The sequence below is a fragment of the Balaenoptera acutorostrata genome, chromosome 6 (genome assembly GCF_949987535.1).
Source record: "Balaenoptera acutorostrata chromosome 6, mBalAcu1.1, whole genome shotgun sequence".
In the NCBI taxonomy this organism is placed as follows: domain Eukaryota; kingdom Metazoa; phylum Chordata; class Mammalia; order Artiodactyla; family Balaenopteridae; genus Balaenoptera; species Balaenoptera acutorostrata.
Genome location: NC_080069.1, coordinates 68941885 through 68967737, shown reverse-complemented (window position 1 = coordinate 68967737; position 25853 = coordinate 68941885). Strand labels below are relative to the sequence as shown.

General features: G+C 36.4%; 1 protein-coding gene across 4 annotated transcripts in view; it reads left to right on the top strand.

The window, feature by feature from the left end:
- Positions 1-25853, top strand: part of RIC1 (RIC1 homolog, RAB6A GEF complex partner 1) — a 142969-nt gene that overhangs the window by 107037 nt on the left and 10079 nt on the right. For all 4 annotated transcript variants that reach the window (XM_057548491.1, XM_057548490.1, XM_057548488.1 and 1 more), the window contains 12 exons: positions 254-342; positions 5473-5617; positions 6300-6348; positions 7980-8132; positions 9811-10014; positions 15244-15282; positions 15607-15717; positions 16563-16652; positions 17274-17434; positions 18380-18515; positions 22933-23049; positions 23540-24268. In XM_057548491.1, coding sequence (XP_057404474.1) covers positions 254-342; positions 5473-5617; positions 6300-6348; positions 7980-8132; positions 9811-10014; positions 15244-15282; positions 15607-15717; positions 16563-16652; positions 17274-17434; positions 18380-18515; positions 22933-23049; positions 23540-24268 — 2023 coding nt within the window. The remainder of the gene's footprint in view (positions 1-253; positions 343-5472; positions 5618-6299; positions 6349-7979; positions 8133-9810; positions 10015-15243; positions 15283-15606; positions 15718-16562; positions 16653-17273; positions 17435-18379; positions 18516-22932; positions 23050-23539; positions 24269-25853) is intronic.

The window sequence follows — 25853 nt, the reverse complement described above, 5'->3', positions numbered from 1 at the left end:
ACTTATTCCCAGTACTATAATGAACATTATACATGTCTCAAAGACAAGGATATTTCTGGGGTATATCTGTAGGTGAAATTGCTAGATTACAGAATATGCATTTGTTTAAATTTAAGAGGTGACTGCAAATTATTTACAAAATGGTTTTGTTCTAGTTTACACTCCTATCAGCAGAACATAATATTTCCCATAGTCATGTTTTTTTATATTTGTATTTGTCATTTTACACTAAAAGTGTTTTTGATTTTTACAGTGGTTCTGTACAGGTTTATACAATAGATAACACCACTGGAGCCATGCTACTATCTCATAAACTGGAGTTAACAGCAAAACAATATCCTGGTGAGTCCTCTTCTTCTTTTTTTTTTCTTCTCAATTACAGGTAATATGTGTAGTGAGGTTTTAAATTAAATGATGGAGGCCAAAGGCCAAATATTGTTAAAACATGTAACAACATTCTCTCTGACCCAAGGATTTCTGTGTAACTAGAGGCTCCTGGGATACCTCTTCATTTAGTTTTCTCTATCCTCACTTAGTTTTAGCCCCTATATTCCTTGTCTGGGTTTTGCTTTAGACTCTTGCCTGATTTCATTGCCTGTGTTATTTTATGCCTTCCAGTTCCATTTATTCATTCAACAAGTAATTATTGAGTACATACTATAGGCCAGACACTGTTCTAAATGCTGGTTACACAGCAGTAAACAAACCAGAAAGCCTCTTTCTGAACCCCCTTAGTGACTGTTGAGTGAATCCTGTCCACAGGTGTAAGTCTAAAGTCTATATCATTGGAAATGTTTTTGAATGAGACTAACAGAAAACCCAACTTACTATTGCTTAAACAAATAGGATTTATTTTCTGTAATAGCAAGAAATCCAAAGGTAAGCTGCTGTTGGCATTCATTTAGCCTTTCTGTCATGATCACAGGGTAGCTTCTGAGCTCCAAGCATTACTTCTGCATTTGAGTCAAGAGGAAAGGAGGAAAGAAGGCATATATATGCTTTTTGATCAGGAAAGCAAAAAAGCTAGATTGAATTTGAGTTCTTCCAGAGATTTCTGTTTGTTTCTTCCAATCACCTGGGAAAACTACATCAGTCTGGAACCGTTTGCATTATATTCTCTGTTTGAGATTTTTTTGAATCATACAAGTTACACAAATTACAGATCAGACTGAGGACTGGTTTGTGGTTGCAGATTCTCAGGGGAACTTCTTTATTTTCCATTCAATACCATGGACAAAAACAGGGAAGTGTTCCTTGCTATTTTTTCACCTTCCATGTGGTAGAGTTTATTTCTCATTCTCCCTTGTTCATGGAATGTTTGTAGTCCCAGTGTTACGTGGGTATCTTCTATTAGATTCCCTGCCTTGGCCAAGCTCTGAGCTTTATCTCCTGTCCCTCAACATGCTGTGAGTCGTCAGATGTAAAAGTCAGGTCTCTAGGGTTTGGCAGAAAAATTCAGGGCAAGAGCACTTGGTACGCTCACTTACCTCCCAGTATTTTTGGATATTTTGATGTGTTTAAGTATTCTGTTTTAACATTTTAGTTGTTTCAGTGTGGAGAGTCATTCAAGGTGTCATTTTGCTATACTGCCAGAAACGGAAATTTGATCCTTAAGTTTTTATCATTCTTATTGCATAGCCTTTAAAGGCTTGCATATATTTTTTTCTAAGGACACTTTTTTGCTGCAACTGACAAGAACAGGGTGTTGTGTATTTTGATTGTGTTTTCTAACCCTTTTATCTGTTTATTTTTCTATCCATATTAATGTTGTGATGTGCAATACAATAGCCACCAGCCACATGTGGCTTTTTAAATGAAACTAACTGACATCAAAGAAAATTAAAACTGTTCTCAGTTTCATAGTCACACCTAAATGTTGAATAGCCACATGTAGCTAGTGACTGTCTATTAGACCAAGCAAATATAGAACATTTATCATCATTTCAGGAAGTTCTCCTCGTTGCTTCTATTGATTGATTGACAGCACTGTATTGAATTTTTTAGATTGTTTCCTTTTCTCATGTTCTTGGAATGCCAATTCTCCCTTTGGTTATCTACTAACTCTCACTCTTGCAGTCTTTGTTATGGGAGAGTGCTGCCTTCTTGAGTTATATAACTTTAGACTATAAAAACTGCTTAAAATGTCAGGAGACTTGTGCTGTCCCGCATCTTGAACACAGACAAGCTTCTGTGTTTTCTTCTGGCTCCACTGGCTGATTTTTACAGGTGGCAGCACTGCAGGAGTCCTTACGTGACACAGCGACTTCCATTCTGATTCCCGGACTCACGCCGGCCTGAAACCCCTTTCTTGTCTTTGTATAGGATGTGAGACCCCAACTCCCTTGTCATTGCTAGGTCCCATTCCAACCTTCTGTCCCTATATTTCTAACCTTTTTCACCTCACCACTCCCCACTCTTCACACCTCCTCCCCCTGGGCTGCCTTAATTCAAGCACTAACCAAACTCACTTTCAGTTTTCTCCTTTCTTTCTTCAGAGTTCAGCTCTGTAACAGAAAGTCTTTGGATTACGTTTTACATTTTTCTCATTATGCAGATTATCACAATCTATGTTTATGGTAGGTTACCAGCTAGATAAATTTTCCGTATTCCTACCACTTGAAGATTAGGTTAACTATCATTAACATTTTATTGTATATCTCTACAACTAGATTTTAATATGTGTATAATACTTGGAAAATAGATATGCATATTATGTACATATGTATATATATGTTTACTTGGGATTAATAGGAATACTGTATAACCTTTTTGTAAGCTTTGATTTGAGTTTGTATGTTTCTTCTTGGTTTGGTTTTAAATTTTGCTCTTAAATGTGTAAAGTATACTAATAAGATACGAGGTTTCTTATGCATGTTCCCATTTATTTATTTGTTTGTTTTGTTTTAGTTTCATCATTTGATATGGCTTTATTGGGCATTTTTTTCTCTATTTTGATAAGAATTTTTTTTTTTATTGGAGTAGAATTGCTTTACAATGTTGTGTTAGTTTCTCCTGTACAATGAAATGAATCAGCTATATGTATACATATATACCCTCCCTCGTGGACCTCCCTCCCACCTCACCCATCTAGGTCATCACAGAGCACTGAGCTGAGCTCCCTGTGCTAGTGGTAACAGCAGGTTGCCACTAGCTATCTATTTTACACATGGTAGTGTATTTATGTCAAACCTAATCTCCCAATTTGTCCCATCCTCCCTATCCCCCGCTGTGTCCACATGTCCGTTCTCTACGTCTGCGTCTCTATTCCTGCCCTGCAAATAGGTTCATCTGTACCATTTTTCTAGATTCCACATATATGCATTACTATATGATATTTGTTTTTCTCTCTCTGGTTTACTTCACTCTGTATGACAGACTCTAGGTCCATCCACATCTCGACAAATGATCCAACTTCGTTCCTTTTTATGGCTGAGTAATATTCCATTGTATGTATCTACCACATCTTCTTTATCCATTCATCTGTCATTAGACATTTAGGTTGTTTCCATATCCTGGCTATTGTAAATAGAGCTGCAGTGAACATTGGGGTACATGTGTCCTTTTGAATTATGATTTTCTCAGGGTATATGCCCAGTAGTGGGATTGCTGGGTCATATAGTAGTTCTGTTTTTAGTTTTTTAAGGAACCTCCATACTGTTCTCCATAGTGGCTGTATCTTTTTACATCCCACCAATAGTGCGAAAGGGTTCCCTTTTCTCCACACCCTCTCCAGCATTTGTTTGTAGATATTTGATGATGGCCATTCTGACCGGTGTGAGGTGATACCTCATTGTGGTTTTGATTTGCATTTCTCTAATGATTAAGGATGTTGAGCATCCTTTCATGTGTCTGTTGGCCATCTGTATATCTTCTTTGGAGAAATGTCTGTTTAGGTCTTCTGCCCATTTTTGGATTGGGTTGTTTGTTTTTTTGATATTGATCTGCATGAGCTGCTTGTATATTTTGGAGATTAATCCTTTGTCAGTTGCTTCGTTTGCAAATATTTTCTCCCATTCTGAGGGTTGTCTTTTCATCTGGTTTATGGTTTCCTTTGCTGTGCAAAAGCTTTTAAGTTTCATTAGGTCCCATTTGTTTATTTTTGTTTTTATTTTCATTACCCTAGGAGGTGGGTCAGAAAAGATATTGTTGTGGTTTATGTCAAAGAGTATTTTTCCTGTGTTTTCCTCTAAGAGTTTTATAGTGTCCGGTCTTACATTTAGGTCTTTAATCCATTTTGAGTTTATTTTTGTGTATGGTGTTAAGGTAGTGTTCTAATTCCATTCTTTTGCATGTAGCTGTCCAGTTTTCCCGGCACCACTTATTGAAGAGGCTGTCTTTTCTCCATTGTATGTTCTTGCCGCCTTTGTCATAAATTAGGTGACAGTATGTGCATGGGTTTATCTCTGGTCTTTCTACCCTGTACCATTGATCTATATTTCTGTTTTTGTGCCAGTACCATACTGTCTTGATTACTCTAGCTTTGTAATATTGTTTGAAGTCAGAGAACCTGATTCCTCCAGCTCCATTTTTCTTTCTCAAGATTGCTTTGGCTATTCGGGGTCTTTTGTGTTTCCATACTATTTTTTATATACATAAATAACACAGTTATTCATATACTTGAATTATGGTGGGAAATGCTAATGTGAGGATTCAAACATAGGCAGAGGAAAAAAGTTTTACTTACTCTATTAACCAAGGCTGTCTTCTGTAGGCTAAAATCTGTATACCACCCCTTTGTGGCAAATGTACTTATAGCAAAAATTTATTAATACTGCAGATGTAAAGAATTTTAATTTTAAAGAGGTGAAAGCTATAGATCTTTTTGAATTGCTGATGGGAAATGCTAGTATGTTTCATTTAACTCTGCAGTAAAGAAACTTGGATTTTACTACACAATGAAATTTTCTCCTTTAATAATTATATATGAAGAACTATTATTAGTTAAAAGAAGATATAAGCGCCTGTGGTACTGAGGCTGGAGTTTACCTACTTAATCCTAATATAAGGTTAAGCTTCAATTTATTTTAACTTGGATCCCTTTGATATTGCTGATGGAACATGGAGATCATGGTAAAATATTATTTTACATTTTAAAACACCTCATACTTTGCAGAGTACTTTGACATTCAGTGTTAAATCATTCAAGGGAAATATTATTCCCATCTTACAGAAACTGATTTGCCCACATCCAAAGGCTTTTTAAGACTACACAGTTATAGTTATTTAAGCTAATAGTGGCCAGAAATGGTTTTTGGTTCATATAAATCACTTGGGTACTGACTTTGTTCTGCTTAGATCAGGTCAAGGCTAATGACCATACTGATTTTAAATAGCCCTAAACGAACAGAATTCATCTCATTATTTGAAGCAGACATGCCTTTCTGCTTGTTTCAACTTGAAGGTATAGGCTGTAAAAAATAGTATTTATGAAGCAATCATTTATTTTTAACTCTTCTCACAATTTCTTAACAGACATTTGGAACAAAACAGGAGCTGTTAAATTGGTCAGATGGTCTCCTGACAATAGTGTTGTAATAGTGACCTGGGAATATGGAGGCCTTTCTTTATGGAGTGTATTTGGAGCTCAGCTGATTTGTACACTTGGAGGAGATTTTGCGTGAGTCAATAAAGAAATTTTAGATGAAATAACTCCATTTTCTCCAAGACAGTACACATACACAGAAACTTTGTTATACAGCTACCATTTTGCCTTGACTCTGAACCCAAAACAATTTATAAGGTTCAGAATTAATTTATTCAGAATGTACTGTTTCCTCATACATCCATCCTCTTTCCATCCTCTTAAAACTGACCATTCAGTGAAAATGCATTTATTTATTGAACCCCTATTGTGTATATGATAACATGTTAGATTCAAAGCTAAATCAGACATGAATCTGCCTTCAAGTAGCTTACTATCTAATAAGAGTGGTAAGCTACATACATAAATAAGTAGTAGGAAATTAAAAACTACATTATCTCATTGGGTTAATGTAGGTTAACTCAGTGGGTTGGTAGAACTGGGTTAATATCTCTGTCCACTTCATATACTACCCTGAACTTCAGTCCTGACATAATGAACACACCTTCCCAAACTGCATGACCCTGTTAAGAAGTTATTTAGTAACTGGAAGACTGTATCTCAGTGATATACCTAGGTGTATTAACCAGGAGTCTCATATTTCATGCAGTATTGTGTATTTCTCTTTCAAAGGAACAAAATCATTTTTTTAAAATTAAAGCTAAATATTACATGCAATTAGAAGACTCTTTTTAATTAAGTTTCTATTGTGTTTCAGTTATAGGTCTGATGGTACCAAAAAAGATCCCCTTAAGATCAACTCTATGGTAAGTTCTTTCTATAAAATATTGATACAGTGTGAAAAACTTGGTTTTTTCTTCTTCTCTCATGTTGACCTGATAAAATTACAAAGCTGTTCTAGTCTCAGCAGACTCTTATACAGTTCTTGCTTTGATAAAAGTATTATCTTTAAAAATCAGGAGGCTGCCCAATTTTCAGTATTTGATTTTGGTTTTGTTTGGATGTGTCCAGCAAGCCCTGTCATCTCTGTGAACCTAGTGACTGTTCAAATCAGGCCTTTGTTTTTCCAAAGCATACCTACATTTCTTATGTGACTCAATAGCACCCACTTCCCATGGCCTCCTTTCTTTTAACATAACGTGAAATGCTCATTGGGTCTTTTTCCTGGAGGACATGTGCTTGTACATTATTTGAGCATATTTAAAATTTTTTCCATAGATGTATGTCAAAAGAATTGTAGTCCCTGTTGTAACAATATTTTTACTATCAGTTTTCAAGAGTTTCTGTAGAAAGCGGTGAGGTATAACCCCTGTCTTTACATACAAACATTTTCTTTCTATAGCCCTCTGTGTACCATCTTTGAGGAATTAGTGGCTGTGAGGCTTATCATTACCTTTCTCTCCTGCTCCACAGAGGAAGGCATTTTCTGATCATGGGTTTCTCGAAGAATTAAGACCACCATGGTTGCCTTCAGTAGGGGTTCCCAACCTTTCACCGCCAAGGATCCCATTTGATGGCTCTCCTCACCTCCATATTTTAAAATATGTTTTCAAACACCATTTCTCTGACTGCCTATCAGTGCTTCTGAATGCCATGCAACAACCAGTGTTACCTGCCTCACTAAGTTAATATTTTAATCACAAACTAAGAATCTAAGCATTTTAGTTAACTTATGCAACTAAAACTTTTCATGGGAAAGCAAAAGTTCTATTAGACTTCTGAAATTTTGGAACAATTATGGACCTCTCCTCCCCCCATTAGTATTTTCTTGGCCTTGCAGATTGGGAATTACTAATGTTAAAAAAAAATTTTTTTTTAACACTCATGGAATCTAGTTATAGAATATTAAAATGAACTGGGCCTGGAGAATTTATTTGAACCCTCTCATTTTACAGAGGAAGAAACTTATACCCCGAGAAACCAAATAGCTTGGCCAAAGTCATACAACAAAATGGTAGCCAAGCTGGAGTGCAAAACCCTAGTCTCATAGCCTCCAATCCAGTGTTCTTTGTTCTGTACAAAACTGCATGTTTTTGGGTGCTTCTTTGTAAAGCTTCAGCTATGTAACGTGGGTCTTGTCTCTGTAAGGAATTTCTTTGTATTTGAGAGGCAGTTAAATTAATGGAGAAGTTACAGAGAGCAGTAGGCATTTCTTAGGTTTTGGAGCTAAGATTGGTATGTAGTGTTTTCACTATTCTAAGTGGAGAGCAGTGATGGTTTCTACTGGAGATCTAAGATGTAGTAGATGTAGGTATAATTCTTGTCTGTGTTGTTTGTTATGGTTTCTCAAGCCTTCAGAAGTCATTAATAATGCTGTTGTTGGTTATTTCAGAATTTGAATATTTCAAACCAGGAAAAAATAACAAACTTTTTATTGCTTTGATTTTCTCCCCCCCACCCCTGCCCCGTCTTCTTTCCCCCTCCTCCTCTCTCCAAGAGCTGGGGTGCCGAAGGCTATCACCTGTGGGTAATCAGTGGATTTGGTTCTCAAAATACTGAAAATGAGTCTGACTCCAAGAGCATAGTTAAACAGCCTAGCATTCTACTATTTCAGTTTCTCAAGAGTGCACTCACCGTAAACCCTTGTATGGTAAGTTTATTTAATTAAAACTCCGTTTGTTTTTTTTAGTGGCTTTCATATTTGAATATGACTCTTCCTTATGACAATTTTATTTCTGAGCAGGTTTTGCTTTTTTTTTGCCTCGTGGCATGCAGGATCGTAGTTCCCCAACTAGGGATTGAACCTGCACCCCCTGCATTGGAAGCGTGGAGTCTTAACCACTGGACCGCCGGGGGAGTCCCATGCTTTTTTTTTTCTTTTTTTAATAGGATCACAAGCAATTTGAGGAGAAGCAGTGTTTACAGATTCACTTGAATAACCTGAATAAAATTTAGTCTTTGTCTGAATAGCATTTCTCAAAGTATGTTCCACCAGGCACTACTTGTGAGAAATATCAATAGCAGTTACATAGGACAAGAAAAATTTCTGTTGTCTTGTAAGTGTGAAATAAAGGAGTTAAACAAAGCTGTAGAGATTTCTTTAACATAGGTCTCGAGTCTTTAATATGCTGATGTGCATCATGAAAGTCCAGGAGTTGGTATATAAAAAGCATTGTTTCCCAAGCTTAAATTTAACTATGAATTTTTAAGGAATGCCTAGAAGAAAATAAGCCTAGAATCCTGCTTTGGGAAACACTGCCCCAAATTATAACATAAACTCATGTTTTATCAGTCTGAAATAAGATATTAATATGATATATTGTTGATATATAGTAACAATGATATGTTATATGATAGGGGTGCATATCTTAGTATCTACCACCAATGGGTTTTTAAATATTTGGTGCAACCAATTTCTAATTAAAATATATAACACATTGAGAAAGAATGAAAATACCCTGGATCTCAGACCTCATTACTATAGCTGAATAATAAGAAAAACAAGAGTAGAGGATTTCTTCTCTGCTCGCACATCCCAAGTAAATAATTTAAAAGCACTCCGAGTTTTATATCAAGACAACATTTGGACTACAATGGGAAGATGAGTGGCTGGGGTGCTGATCTAATTTAAATAGTGAGTGAATAATCTGCCCACATTTGAAAACACTGGCCTTTAATTAAAACCAGGGCATAATCACAGAGAGTAGAAACTATATTTTTGTCTAAATATCCTCAGAACCTGGTACACTCCTTGGTACTAACCAAGCTTTCACCAAGCAATTATTGAATTGTTCTGAACCAGGACCACAAATGTAGGCTACTCTTCCTCCTCCCCATGATTTAAAAGATCCTCCAGTATCCAGTTATCCCTGTTTGTAATCCACTCCTTCTTCTTACCATGTGGGCACACGGATGAGCGTATACACACAAACTGTTTGACCAGACATGTTTTCTTACTACCATTCATGAGGTATCTTATATGAAACTAGTTTGTAAACTGTAGACATTGAGTAGTCTTATTCAGCTTTCAGGTGGAAAGTCTCTCATAGCATTGCCCTGGGCATGTTTTGGAATCTGTATGATAAAACAGACTTTTAACAAAGATTTTATTTACACTGGGAAGTAATCACTAAAATGTCGTCTGTTAAATATAACAGTGTGTGAGATTATTAGGTAGTCTTGTCCTCTGTGAGGAAAATCAGCATTGAGATGTATGGTACATTTCCAACAATAAAACTAAATTGATTGTATTACTTACTTTCCCCTACCTTATACTAACTTGTTTTTATTTGCTTCCCTCCCCTCTGCTTCCTTTTTCCCTCATCTAGAGTAACCAAGAGCAAGTGTTGCTTCAGGGGGAAGATCGATTGTACTTGAACTGTGGAGAGGCCTCACAAACCCAGAATCCCAGGAGTACTTTGGCACGCTCTGATCATAAGCCCAGTCAGGAAAAGAGCCCATTTGCAGATGGCAGTTTAGAGTCTCAGAGTTTAAGCACTTTACTTGGTCATCGGCATTGGCATGTAGTACAGGTAAGTCTTCAGATGCTGTTGACTGTGGACTTAGTCCTTGGTAAGATAGCACCCTGAAGCAGATATTTAAGTATTTCATTTGTTGCTTTAGAAAACTGAGAAACTTTGTAAACTTTTTGACTGTCATGTCTCTCTTCTGCTGTTCTGTGCTCTTGTCCTCTTGTCTTCTCCTTTCTTTCCACCTGATGTAGATTGTGTTCCCACCGGCTTTAGGTCCATTAGTAGGTGAGTAGTTTAAAAAACTGGAAGTTTATGCTTTGTCCTCTTATTGTGCAAGACTGTTTATTTTACTTCCAGCCTTTTTTTGGTATAAATTTAGCTCTGGATTTGCATAGGCTAAAGTGTAGTAATTTCATGAAAAGTGACAATATTGATTAGTACCTTGTGCAGCTGACCTTGTAGTCCTAATGGGGACACATTGAGGTTAATTGCCTGACTTTGGACCCAAATTGCAGACATCTGATTAGTCTAGAACCTTACTGTTAATAATTTTATTATTACTCAGTCTAGTTCCAGATTATTATTAAATTAGTAGTTTCTTTTAGTAATTCTGATAAATTGACATTTAATATAGAAATTAATTCTGAGTTTCGATACCAAATAAAATTAATTTGGGTAAATCAGTAAATTGAAGTTTCTTGAAAGAAACTTTCACACACATTTCAAAGTCCTGAGTGTTTTCTTCCCACTTTTCATGCCAGAATGTCTTAGGTACATCAGAGCCTACTCTTGGGTTAGTTTCTTTTAGTCATTTTCTATTTCCACAATTCTTTGTCTTACTTCTACATTCTGTACTTTCACCTTACTAGCTTACTTCAGCTCCCATGTTATTTTCGGTTGACTTTGAGTGGAGATAATGAGAGACATAAGAATGGTCATTGTGTGAAAAATTGAAGGAGGAATATCTCCTACATTGACATGTGGTATACACTAAAAGAAAATGTATTTAACTTACATTAAGAAATTCATAAAATCAAAACAATGTGCATACCATTTTATAATTAGTAACAGTTATTAAATAAAACTGCATCAGCTACTTCCTTGACTAAAATTTTCCACTGCTCCCTTCTCTCCTATAGCCATTTCTCTGCTATTTTCATTTCCCCATACTTTGAACTATTCATTCTACACTGACCTAGCATCAATGCCAGTTCTGCCTAGCCAGGTCTGTGTTGCCAGAGAGCCAAGTAGAGCAGAGGATCAAAGAAGGTAGGTCTGGAACTCAAAAATCCATCAGGCAATAACAAAAATTGAATTTCCTTCCAGCTCAAAAATTCAATGATTCTGTGATTCGTAGCCATCTATGAAGTATCCCATATTAGAAGCATATAACACTGATTTTACAACTTCAGGCAAAGTAGATACAAGCAAGATTCTTCTGTCATCCTGTTCTTTAGGTATCTAAAATATTTAGAAAGATAAACTTGTTTAACTCTAGCTTTACGTAATTTTTTCAGTTTCCTTAAAACTAATAAAAATAATGCTAGAGTTGTACTCCCCCCAAATTAAGTTATAATGGACTCATAGAATTTTTAGAGCCTGAAGGACCTTAGCAATCATGTAGTCCAACTAGGTTTTATACATGAGGAAATTGAGGTTCAGGGAAGTTAGGTGACTTGCCCGAGGTCACACAGCAGAATAGTGGCAGACTCTATCCTTACCATGATATAAATTAAAGTAATAATCAAACCTGTTTTAAAACCTAGGTACTAAATGTTGAAGCATATAATATACTGCTGACCTTGATCTAAAACTTAGAATGTGCCTATTTGACATTCTTTTTACTTGGAGTTGCCCTATGCTTTGTTTGCTGGCACTCCAGCCACAAGAGTCAATGCAGCATTGTGGTGGTGTTCGTTTGGTAGTGTGGTTTACAGTGTCCATATAATGTTAATGCTTTTAACTTCCAGACATTTTAGCCATTAGTAAGTATTCCCTGAAGAAACATGGGTGCCTGTTTAATTCCCCCTTCAACATATGCTCTTGTGTAGGATAAGTGCCCGCATCCTCCATCACAATGGCTTTGTTTGTGTGGTTTATACTTTGTATGCTTCTTGTACAGCTTAGAGTTCATCACATGAACTCCAGCTAATTCTGCTGCTCTGTCTGTTGCTCATCTAGACTACTGGATTTTTTGTTTGTTTGTTTAAGCCTTCTACCTTACACTCGTTAGTTTCCTGGTCAGAAGATCCTGTGTTAACTATGTTTTCTCCTTTAACAAAAATAACACAAATACATACTTGTCGGAAGCAGGGTAATGTATCAGGCACTATGTTAGGGAGGTCAACAAAGAGGATTGTAAAGGCTATTTCATTTATAAACGATTTGCTCTCATTCCTACAGTGTGTATCAAATGTTCTAGGTATTTGGCACAGATCATATCTCCTAGGATGATGGCCCTCACAGTCTCACCAGTTACAGAAGCAAGTAGTCTAGGTAGGAGACATGGTTTTAGCAGAATGACTTTAAGGGAAAAAAGGTAGATTTAGGTTCTCCGAGAGACTAAAAAATCCTAAAATGTTAAGAGTAGAGATTCTGTACCTTAGCACTGAGTTTCCCAGTGGTATGACATGACTTTTGTGCCCTGACTATGCATTCCTAACCCGAGTTTCTTCATTATTCATTAGCCGCCTCTTTTCTTACTTCTGCCATTTCCTGTTCTCAGTATTAGGGCTGGAACTCAAAGTTCAGGTAACGTATAGATCTCCTGGGGCAAATACAAGTTTTTGTTCTTATTTCATAGCATCTTCAAGACACAAAACCATATGAGAAAGAAAGCTTCATTTTAAGTTTTGAAAGTAAACCATTTGCCATTTGTGGCATCTCATATACTTTTGGAGGGTAAAAGAATTTGTTTTCTCCTAGAGATGGTCATCAGAATGTGATCGTTATGATAAGTTAACCTTGGTTCCCATGATTAGAAACTCTTCATGTTGGAGTCCACTTTGGCAGTGAGATCTCACTTCCCACTTTACCTGCCCACACATCTCACAAATACTTATGAAACACCAAGGTTTGGGGAAAGTGGGGGGCGGGGTGTTTAGTGTCATGGATGGCTAGCTCAGTTGTGCTCCAGGAACATCCTTCTTCAAGTGACTATTTTTATTTTCTTCATCCAAAATAAGAATTTCACTTACAGCCTCCTACAAAACTACTTTCAAATTTTACTTCGCCACCTGATTATTACCTCAGATTATCATTATTCTGAACTAATTCCACCCATCATAGCAAATTTTACTGGTTGGCCTGAATGGTACAGCATATCTGTTAAGATACAAGTTAAGCATTCTTCAAGCGTATCTATCCTGACACAGTTATTTTTAATTCTGTAAGGTAGGCTTCCACAAACCAGCACTGGGGTTAAGAACTTCCTAATGTACTAAAAGCTATTAATTTACTTAGATTTTAGGTTGACTTACTGGATAATAAGTGAAGTCTAACAAAAATAGTTTTATGAATAAATTTTATCAAGGTTAATACAGATGTTTTCAGCATATTATTTTTACTTGATTTTTGCTTTGTCTTCACATTACACAAAGAATCTTATTGGATTTGATTGCATTTACTTGGCTTTTTAATTTGGCTTTCTCTTTTTAAATATGTAATCATTTTTCTTTGAGTAAACGGAAACTAAATTAAATTGAAGGTTCTCTTATTCCAGGAACAGAAGATTTTTCCTTTGTTCTGTTGTTCTGTTAATTTTCACACTGCATTCACCATGTGCTCATGAAAACTATTTACTCAGCAGGCTAATAGAGAGATCACAGTCTCAGTAAAGCTAGATTTAATCTACATTGATACCTCACAGAGGATTTTTTAAGTTTGAAATTCTCAGAGTGACACAAAGACACTGTGTACAAAGATGTAAGACAGACGACATGGAAAGATATATTTATTGCTTATGTTGCAGATAAAGAGTTAATATCTGTAATATATTAAAAGTACTTGTAGGTGAATAAGTTGAACACCCCAGTAAAAAGCAGTAGCTTATACACACTCATATATATATGGCTGTTTGTTTAGAGATAGCAATGATATAACAGAAGAATTTCACTTTGTATTTTGTGCACTTTTATATTGTTTAAATTTTATAAGCATGCATTGCTTTTTTATCAGAAAAATGTAAAAATAATAAAAGATTTCCACTAAAAAACATAAACAAAACTCTTGCTGAGGCTCTGATTTTATTAGATAAGGGTTTTTTGGGATGGCTCATATCAGCGAACCCAAACTATTCATCTACACAATTCTTGGCTGCCTTAGTAGATGCTTCTCTAAATATCTTTTGTCATTCTATATTTATTGAGTGTTCAATATTTAATTTAAAACAAACAAAAACAGTGTAGAGAAAAAAGAGGAATGCCTCATGTCTAGAAACATATAATGAAATGGTTAAGACAGGAGTTGTGAAATACTGGCTGCTGGTAATAATACTCATTATTTGGGAGCACTTTTTTTTTTAATTTATTTATTTTTATATTTATTTTTGGCTGTGTTGGGTCTTCGTTTCTGTGCGAGGGCTTTCTCTAGTTGCGGCGAGCAGGGGCCACTCTTCATCGTGGTGCGCGGGCCTCTCACTATCGCGGCCTCTCTTGTTGTGGAGCACAGGCTCCAGAGACGCGCAGGCTCAGTAGTTGTGGCTCACGGGCCCAGTTGCTCCACGGCATGTGGGATCTTCCCAGACCAGGGCTCGAACCCGTGTCCCCTGCATTGGCAGGCAGATTCTCAACCACTGCGCCACCAGGGAAGCCCTGGGAGCACTTTTTAAAAAAACATTTATTTTTGACTGTGTTGGGTCTTCGTTGCTGCGTGCGGGCTTTCACTAGTTGCGGCGAGCGGGGGCTACTCTTTGTTGCGGTGCGCGGGCTTCTCATTGCGTTGGCTTCTCTTGTTGTGGAGCACAGGCTCTAGGCACGTGGCCTTCAGTAATTGCAGCATGCGGGCTCAGTAGTTGTGTCTCGCAGGCCCTAGAGCGCAGGCTCAGTAGTTGTGGCGCACGGGCTTAGTTGCTCCGCGGCATGTGGGATCTTCCCGGACCAGGGCTCAAACCTGTGTCCCCTGCATTGGCAGGCGGATTCTTAACCACTGCGCCACCAGGGAAGCCTTATTTGGGAGCATTTTAAACATTACAGGAAAATTAATCTCATATTATGATGTTAATGCTTTTACGTGCTTTACTTTTAAATACATTTCAGAAGCCTTACCAAACTGATGTGTTATTTTCTATAGATTTCCAGCACCTATCTAGAGAGCAATTGGCCTATACGGGTGAGTTATTTGTTACTTTGTTGGTGTTGACTTTCATTGGATAGCATTTGCTGCAAGAGGTATTCTGGGAATTGAGCCTTTCAGTGGGTGCATTGATAAAAGTAAAATTTCAGTACTTGCTTCCTTGTACATTGTTAGTGTAAATCTATAATTTGGTCAAATGTAACATGTATAAATATTAAGATTTTTGAATTTAGCATTTTACATTTAATTCTCTTAGCAAATGTTTATTAATAGTCTGCTTGCCTGACATAATCCTCAGCTCTTTACGCCTAATTAAAAAACTCAAGAAAGAGCTCTTAATTTTTTTTTTTTTTTAATCAGTTTTCAGCTATTGATAAGCTCGGACAGAATATTGCTGTGGTTGGCAAGTTTGGTTTTGCACATTACTCTTTACTCACCAAAAAATGGAAGCTTTTTGGAAACATTACCCAGGTTAGTCTTTCTGAAATTAAAAACCTATTTGTCAAAGTATGACAGAACTACAATATGAAATAAGTATAAAGTAAACCACTGTTTACTTATTAAAAAGTAAAATCAAATATTAAAAAATGACAGTGGATTATATCTAAGGGTCAGTTCTGATAAAGTACTTGATATTTGATAAAAGATTTTGTATTGAGATAGTTGGTTTGTTTTTAATTCTTGTTAAGATCAGACACTATAATCCTGTAACTTGAGGATTTACTCTTACATTCCAGGTAGAGTTCATCAGATATGATCGGAATAAATCTCCACAAAATTTGAGATCATTCCCTGCTTGTCTGTGTATGACATAAATATTTGGGTAGCATACAAACATATGCATTTGGATTTTGCAAGAATCAAATAGGAGGAAAAGAAGGAAGTTAACATTTAATAGGTGCCTACTGTGTACCAGGCACTTCCACATATGTTATCTCATTGTTCTTCATAACAACCCAATGAGAGCACTATTGTTACTCACCATTTTATAAAAGAGAAACTAGGATTCAGAGTCAAGCAGCTGATAAATGATAAAGCCAGAATTTAAACCAAAGTCTGTTGAATGTGTAAAAATGATGCTACATGGTACCCAGTTATTTTGATGTATTTTATGTCTTACAGAAATATTTATTTCTTTCAAAATAGGATGTGAATCATTATTAATAAAGGCCCTAGAGTAATACTTAACTGTTGAGTGGGGTGGGAAGAGAGTAGAGCAGAAATAATTAGAGCTTTCATTGTCTGATTAGGAATATTTTACAAGTCTGTAACTGGCAGGAATAAATGTAAATATGTTTTTTATACTTTCTTTTAAGGAGCAAAATATGATTGTGACAGGTGGCTTAGCCTGGTGGAATGATTTTATTGTCCTTGCATGCTATAACATAAGTGATCATCAAGAAGAGGTATGTTTTTGTTTTCTCAGAAATAACAAGATTTTTACATTTTAAATATATTAAGCACAGTTTGGTTTTATATAAAAATAACCTATTGAAAATGAACAAAACGTTTTACTTTTTAATCAAGAATTTGGCATTTTTAACAAATGGGATTTTCATTTCAGGTTACTTAAAAATTTAAAGGGATAATCAGGACTTCTGTGATAACTTTTTCTAAGGATTTTAGCCATTAGACATTCTCTATAAAGTTTGTAAATAATAAAAAATAGTTAAAAGTTGAGAAGTTTATAAAGATGGCTGTCCTTAGAGATTTATTAACTTTTTGATTTCTATATTTATTTTTTGAGAAACTACTGATCTCCTTGTATCAGGTCTAAATGTGCAGGTCTAAAAGGAGTATCTCATAATAGTACATCACAGTTTTGATCACGTCATCTTTTAGTTATTTGTAGAATGAGCCTACCCTGTCAAAATATAAACATCCATTTGTTATTAATGCTCAGATTAGTCTTTAACTCCTCTTACTTGAAAAAAGTCAGTAGATGAAAAAACAGCATGTCTAAAGTATTTAGTCATCCATGGTAGGTATCTTGTTTTCACAGTTTTCTTTATTTTTGTTTTCTATAGCTCAGAGTATACTTGAGAACGTCAAATCTGGACAATGCTTTTGCTCATGTCACCAAAACACAAGCAGAAACATTACTGCTTAGTGTCTTCCGGGACATGGTAATAGTATTTAGAGCCGACTGTTCAATATGCCTTTACAGTATTGAAAGAAAACCTGATGGGTAAGTATATAACATATGACAGGTCACTTTTTGCTCCTATTTATCATGTTTCCTCTGTAGTTTTTATTTCTCAAAACAGTTATTCTAATTTTATATTTAGTTTCCTTTGTTTTAGGAGTTAAAAAAGCAAGGAATTTTAATTAGTGATATTCATATAGTGTTATTTTTTAGCTACCAAAATAAATAAAGAGCCTGTACCAACTTCTTCAGCTAATCTTACTGGACTCATTTGAAAAAAATCTAGTTCGGGATGGGGTAAAGCTTTAAATACTAATTTTTTTTCACAATCTTGAAAACAAGTGGTTACTAACTATCCTGGTGTTCTAGAAACTTGGGGAAATTTGTAGGAGTTTACAGCTTTAAGGTCTTAGGAAGCATGACCTTGGAAGACTCATTAATGTTTTCACTGAGCTACATGGCTGTAGTCTGGGAAAGGAAAAACTGTCAGACCTGTTGGAGCTGTGTGTTGCCTATATTCTTGGCATCTGGCTGGCTTGCAGCATTTAGACCATTCTTCTTGAGTTTTATTTTGTTCTCAAATGGTTTTTGTTTCTTTTTTTAAACAGCTATGAAGTGCATATTTGCTGAAGTAGCTTATAATTGAGGAGTAATATAAAAATTAACAAATCTAGTAGCCTCAGAGTGCATGTCTTTCTCAACCAACTATTTCTCAACTGACTAAGCTATTCCTGTAGCTTCTTCCCAGTTTATTTCTTCCTTTCTACATCTTACTCCTTTTTTTTCCCTCCCTCATTTCCAGATGTGTTCTTGGGTGCCACAGCCTTATTGGTCTGCTGCTTAAAGGATACTTGGGGAGGAGAAAATGATAGGTAGAAGGCATTTGGGCCCATAAACATAAAATCTCATACTATTAGTAGTGGAAAAGGAAAAAAACCTTGTTAGCATTGTTGTTGAGGTGTATGGGTTTCTTTCTCTTTTTTGCAGTCCAAATACTGCTGGTATTCAAGTTCTTCAGGAAGTCTCCATGTCACGCTACATTCCTCACCCCTTCCTGGTAGTATCTGTCACTCTGACATCAGTGAGTACAGAGAATGGAATCACCTTGAAAATGCCACAGCAGGTACCATTCTATTATCAGAGCTCTTTAGAGTTTTCATTTCAGTCTTTTGTGTTTTAATTTGATGTTAGGAACTGTTTATTTGTTCAGCAAATACATACTAAATGTCTAGAATTTGCCTTGCATGAAGATGCTGGGTTACAGTGGCAAACTAAACAAAAATGGTTTCTGCTCATACTATAAAGAAATAATTACATACATAATTAATTACAGTTGTGATGTGTGTACCAAAAAGTAATATAGCTTACTGTGTATAACAAAAACCTGGAGTAGTCTAAGCAATCACAGAAGATTTCTATATCATTTAAATTGAAACCTGAAGAACAAGTGGCGGTTATCTAAGTAAAGAAGGAATTTCAGGCAGAGGGAACGGTATTCAAAGGCCCATAGATAAGAGAAAACATGATGCATTCAGGGAATTGGAAGAAATTTCAGAGTGACTGGAACATAGAGTATGAGAAGATGAGAGTCTTATTGATAATACGGACTTTGGAGTTTGTCTTAAAGTCTAAAGCGTTTTAAGCTGGATGTTATTAGATCTCAGCTTTATAATGTTAGAAAAAACATTACAAAGGAGGAAAATGAAACAGAGTGGGACAGAACTGGATGTAGGGAGAGCAGCTGAAAGGCCATTGTAATGATCTAGGTGAATGGTGTCTGTGGCCCGAACTTGGGTAGGGAAAAGAAGATGGAAAGAAATGGAAGGAATATGACATATAGAGGACTCCATGATTAGTTAATTATGAGCAAAGAGAAGGGATAATCCCATAGCTTCTGGTTAAAGTAGCTGTGTAGGTAGCAGTGTCACCAGGACCCAGGTATTACAACTTTCTATTCCAAGCCTCCTTCCATTATACCACTGGTTTCCACACTTCATGTCGATGTGGAACCCATTTTCAAAGGAAAGTTCTGGGTGGATTTATTTGTCATCCCTGTCTGCCCAGTCTGTCTTTTACTTCCTTTTAAGGCACTTCCACTGAGTGCCTTTAAAATACAGGTCCCATTTTTCTCTGCAAGCTCTATTTCATGTAACAAGATAGTCCTAGTTGATAAGAGGAAGTTATCTTTTACAGAAGAACTCTAGCTAAAAGATACGGAAGGAATGTAAGAATTTAAGAATCACCATTTTGCAGCCCGTGAAGAAATGAGTGATTCAGGCAATGATCATTGTATGAAACCAGTGAAAGGTTGATGGGAACTTTACAGTGAAGGTATCAAGTTGTCATGCCCAAGCCTTATTAATCAATTTTAGCATCACTAAAAGTGGGAGAATCAGATGTGGCATGCTTCCTGGGGTGAAGCAACCTGAAGTTCATGTGAAGAATTACTAGCAAAAACATTGAGCCTGATCTGAATCAAGCTTCTAGAGTCATCTTCTATTCACAGAAAATACAGGGAAAGAGGTTTAGTTTAATAATATTCTATAGGAAAGCTGCAGGTCAATAATGTGGGGGAAAAAAAAGATTCTTCTAAGTAAGACTTTAGAGCTATAACAACAAAATGCATGTGTAAGTTCATTTGTATCTTGATTCAAATAGGCTATATATAAAAAGACACTGTTAAAACAATTTGCAATATTTAAATGTGAACTAAGGAATAGTTGTAAGTTTTATTACATTTAGATGTGATATTGGCGTTGTGATTATATAAGCAAATATCCATATATTTTAGAGATGCCTATTAAATGTATAGGGGTAAAATGGCATGGTATCTTCTTTTAAAATGCTTTGGCAAAATAAGTAAAAAGAAAAGAGGGATAGGTGGAGCAAACCTTGATAATTGTGAATCTGGATGATGGGAATAAGGGGGGGCTGTTTGTACATTTTACATACTTTTGATCATGTTTGAAGTCATATTAGAAAAAAAGGAGGACTCTTTGTATATCCTAGATATAGTAGGCAATCAGTGGCATCAGTAATACTGGGTGCCCCATTTTAAGAGGGCCCTTTACAAAGAGGAGATACCTAACTTGGTAAAGAGCAGATTAAGAATAAGAAGTAAGTTGAAATATAATAGGAAATAGACTGATTACATCTTGCACAGAGGGAAGACCAAGATTTAAAGCAAAGCAAGTCTTGATTTAACAACAAAAAACTAGCAGTAAGAACTGTTCAACAGTAAGGTGGCCTTCACTCAGGAGAGAGGTGAGCACCTTGTCTCTGAAGCTCCCAATGAGAATTATCTACCAGGGATTTTTTAGGGTAAGAGATGGTATGTTGGGTTCCTTCAAATGTAGGATTTTGAGGATACATGTAGTCCCTGCTTGTATGTTACAGTCAGTGTCTGAGAAGTTCATTAAAGTTGCCTGAGAGGGCTGTCTTGGTCACCTGTTCTTACATATTGTAATATTATCAGTAGAAAATGTTGACTGCATGTAGAGCTGAAGGAAAAAAAAAGAATTTTGCTTTTTTAAAAAATGAAGTAGTATAAAATGTAGTGGTGAATTTACCATCTTAAAACTTAAAAGTGGTCATTATGAACATTAATCAGATTTTAGTGAACTTCAGTAAATGCTCTTTAGGTCTTTTGAAGTGTTTGAGGAGTTTGTCCCTATGCCAGTCCCCAAACAGTCATACTGTTTGATTCTTGGCATTGCATATTCATTTTCCTTTTTCCTCTACTCTCTAGCGCTTATAATTCACACATAGCTTTTAAATTCCATTTTTCCTTGTCTTACCTCCAAGTTATTTGCTTTTTCTCGTGTGTTAGGGACAGATGTTCAATTTTTAGTTTTCATGTCATTATGTGCTAAGTGGGGAAATGAAGATTTCTTTCCAAATAAAATTCTTGAGTTTTGTGACAGTTGCTTGGAGATTTTGTAGGGTTTATTTTTTAAATTCCTACTTTGTAAATTAACAGCAGTTCATATCATGCTTACTACCTACCTGGATATGATCTAAAGCAAAAAAGAATAACAAAATCTGTGAGTATTCTGTACCCTTTTGCCATTTCTTTATACACAATCCTTTGTGTCTTAGAGCAGTGCAAAAGAGCATTTCATATATCTGAGTATTTTTTGCAAGTAGAATACATAGGGTGATGGTTGTTTTCTTGACCAAACCCTAAATGATATCAGCAGCTTAAATTCATCCAGCCAGCAAGAGTCAAAGCTGGGACATAATCCATGTCTTCTGAATAATCATCCTTTCCTTCTTAAAACTCTTTCCTTCTTTGGTTTGTGACATCACGCTCTATTCCTCTTCTTGCCTTCAAAAGCTTAGACAATGGCCCTCTGCTCTTTTGCCTCCCATGTACTTTACCTCAGAAAACTCATCTGTTTCCTTCAGTTTACCAGCTTTACCTTTATGGTTATGATTCTGGTATTCATCTCCAGTTCAGTCATCTCTCACAACGTTTTTACTTGGAAGTCTTAAGATTCTTTCTAATTTAAAATGGGCAATAGAAGGAAACTCTTCAGTTTCCCTTCCCTAAACTGTTTTCTCCTCCTAACTTCTATCAGTGACAACTGCAACTTCTCTAGCACCTCACCTAGATTTAGTTCCCTGAAATCATCTTTGATTCAGCTTTCTTTTTCTACCCTTCATGTTTAGAATATAAGTAAGCTTTTGTTTTGTTTTGTTTTAATCAAAATGCTTTTTTCTCTTTACAAGTGAAAATGACTTGATGTCTGAGATTCATTTTAAAAGTCCTCCTGAAACTTAAAGCTGGGTGATAGCGTTCAGTGAAAATCATTATACTAGGTTCTCTACTTTGGGGTTTGATTGAAATTTTCCTTAATAAAAAGGCAGACTATTTCCTTCATTCTTGAAGTCACCACCCGTGATATCTTCCTCTCCTCAGTAATCCATCCTGAATAACTCAGAATTTTAAATAACTCCCTTATTCAAGGACCATACATAGTGGCTTATTTCCTGCTATATTTTTACCTGACTTTCTAAGCCCTCTTTGAAGGTCTGTTACCATCAGCATTTTTTCTCATAATATCCCTAATTTAGCCAGATTGGTCTCACTTTCCCAGTAGAACTATTTTATCCTACCTCCATGTCGTTTATATTGCATTCTTCAACTAAAGTACCAACCCTTTTTCTCCCACCCATGTATGTTAACCTCACCCTTCAAGTCCCACCTCATCCTTTAAACCCTGTCTAGCTGTGCCTGCCAGGTCACTGAAGCGATGTCTCATTTTTATGAACTTCTGAAGGTCTCTTAGTTTTTCCAGGATAATTCAGCTCTGCCTTCCATTTTATGTTCACTTGCATGGGTCATTAATTACATTGTGTTAAGCTTGTTCTACCCTAGCCAGACAGCTCCTTGTACTTCCACAGAGCCTAGCAGAATGCCTGTACATAGTGCACACTCAATATTGTTGTTTGTTTAACCTGCAACCCTTGTGCATTGGCGGGGGAAGTGCTGAAAACACAGCTATTAATTTCTGTGAATACAATTTCTTTCCTTTCAGGCTCGTGATGCAGAGAGCATTATGCTAAATCTTGCAGGGCAGCTCATCATGATGCAGAGGGACAGATCAGGCCCTCAGATCCGGGAGAAGGACAGTAACCCTAGCCAAAGGAAACTTGTGAGTAAAGTGCAAGTCATTTAAAACGTTAAGAATGTATGGGAGGAGGATGAAGGAATAAAAGAATTTAAGAGGAGAGTATTATCTTGTGATTTGGAAAGTGAGTAAGTACATAAAATAAGTCTTAAGCCTCTGGGTACAAGACTGTGAAGGGTGGAAGATAAGGTGCTAAAATGATAATAAAATGCTCTGTATGCCAGATGTTAACTGCTTAGGCATTATTATTTACAAATTCTAATGGAAAAACAGGATAAATTGGTGAAGTTCCTTGGGGTGGGGGTGGGGTGTTCTTTTGGGTTTTTTTAGATTTAAATACACATACTTTGAAAGTCAGGGTACTATTATTAACTCTGACTCTAAATAAATTCCCCTAATTTTCCCCAAAATTTATACTATCATTTTGAAAGACTTGGGAAACTAGTACCTAGGAAAACTTAGGAATCTACAAATTTAATAGGGAAAAAACTGATCTTTGTCTCTCCTTCTCCAGCTGCCATTCTGTCCTCCTGTTGTACTAGCCCAGTCTGTTGAAAATGTCTGGACCACGTGTCGAGCAAATAAACAAAAGCGTCACCTTTTGGAGGCCCTCTGGCTGAGCTGTGGGGGTTCAGGGATGAAAGTTTGGCTCCCTCTCTTCCCTAGGGATCACCGCAAGCCCCATTCCTTCTTGTCCCAGCGGATCATGCTGCCTTTCCACATAAATATCTACCCCCTGGCTGTTCTGTTTGAAGATGCATTAGTCCTTGGTGCTGTCAATGACACTGTACTCTATGATTCTTTGTATACTCGGAACAGTGCTAGGGAACAGCTGGAGGTGCTCTTCCCTTTCTGTGTTGTGGAGAGAACCTCTCAGATCTACCTCCACCACATTCTACGTCAGCTGCTGGTGAGGAACCTTGGGGAACAAGCCTTGCTCTTAGCCCAGTCCTGTGCCGCGTTACCTTACTTTCCTCACGTGCTGGAGCTCATGCTCCATGAAGTGCTGGAAGAAGAAGCTACCTCACGGGAGCCCATTCCCGACCCTCTGCTTCCCACTGTGGCAAAATTTATCACCGAGTTCCCACTCTTCCTGCAGACAGTTGTTCATTGTGCCAGGAAGACTGAATATGCCCTGTGGAATTACCTTTTTGCAGCCGTTGGAAACCCCAAGGACTTGTTTGAGGAATGTTTGATGGCTCAGGATTTGGATACTGCTGCCTCGTACCTTATTATTTTACAGGTAACAGTTCTCTTCTTACAAAGGTATAAGAATTATTGAGCATAAACCTAGAGGAAAAGGAAGGCAAATGTCCTGTGTTGGCACTGTGATTGTGTTTAAAGAACTATTATAGTCATGTTTTCTGTTCAGTTTTTATCTTTCCTTTTGAAGAACTCAATCTTACCATATGATGGCAGAAAATTTCTTCACTATCATAAAGTAACATTGCAGGGTTGTGTTTTTTTTAATCCTGTTTGTCCATAAATGGGCCTAAAACAAATTAATGAGTTTACAGTATTATTTGGAATAATACTGAAGAAGCGTATATATACATATATGTATGTATATACATATAATGTATCATAGTACATATAATGATATGCATATATTACATAAGATTATTGAAATATTATATAAGAAACATAATAATAAAGAATTATTTTGAATATCAGTGGGTTTGTCTGAGCCCTCCACAATAATCTCTCTCCTTATAGTGTGGAATTGCTGAGGGGATTCTGATTAGAACGTGGGTTATAATAGAGTACCTTATGTTAGGCTCCCCATAGCAAGCAGGGAAGACCCAAACCTGCTGCAGTAATTAAACAACTTTTCTCAAAATAATGGGTTCTTTGAGACTCCTGAAAATTTGTTTCATTATACATTTGACAAAAGGGCTTGATAGTTTGTTTTCCTATTAGTCTGATGTGAATTTGGTAGGTTACATTTAAAAGTTCTTTAAAATTATTGCAGAGTTGTTTTCATTGATTAAAGAAGCTAACCATAAACCTGGTTTGAAATTCTGCCTGAAGCAGTTTTCCTGTCAGTTTATTTGCTTCATGGCAACTGATTGAAACCAGAGGGGATGTTTAGGCAGAAGCTGGGTGGCCCTGAGATTCTGTGATTCCTTGGGTATTCTTAAAAGGCCACAGAGTCATAAAAACAAACAATAAATGCAGCTGTTTTTTGTTTTAGGTCACTCCTTAGACTTTCAGTGATCTCCCAAGCAATGGAATTAGAAACTTGATCAGAATTCCTAAGTTGATGTGGATTGACAGATCATAATTACAGTTGAACTTGCCTGTTAGGCACCTTTCCATGAAGGCCAAGGCAAGCAGCAAGTTTAAATTTGTGAAAAAATTACAGAGAATGCTCATTGTGTAGCAGGACTACATACTATTGCCCAAAGCAAAGATTTTTTTTTAGTCACATTCTCAGAAAACTCTCTGTCGCAGGAAATAGACCTGAGCTTTTTTGGAGTCAGGGAGACAAATTTTTATTATTTTCTGTTGATCTTCAACAAGTTATTTAACTCAGTTTTCTCATCTGTAAAATGGGAATGATATACATATTTTGAGAGCCACTAGGAGAAATGAAAGAATGTATGTAAGGTTTATGTAAGATATCTGGCAATAATGGGAGTTCAAGAAATCATAAATTATATTACACCAGCAGAGTATTTGCCTCACTTTTCCTTGTATGGTACTTTTTAATGCTTCTTTTAATTTTACTGTTAAACTATCCCCATTGTTGTAGCTGCATTACTTCTCTGGGCTTAGGGAACTGTGGAGATAAAGAATTGATTATATCTTCCCAAGTCATTTGTAGT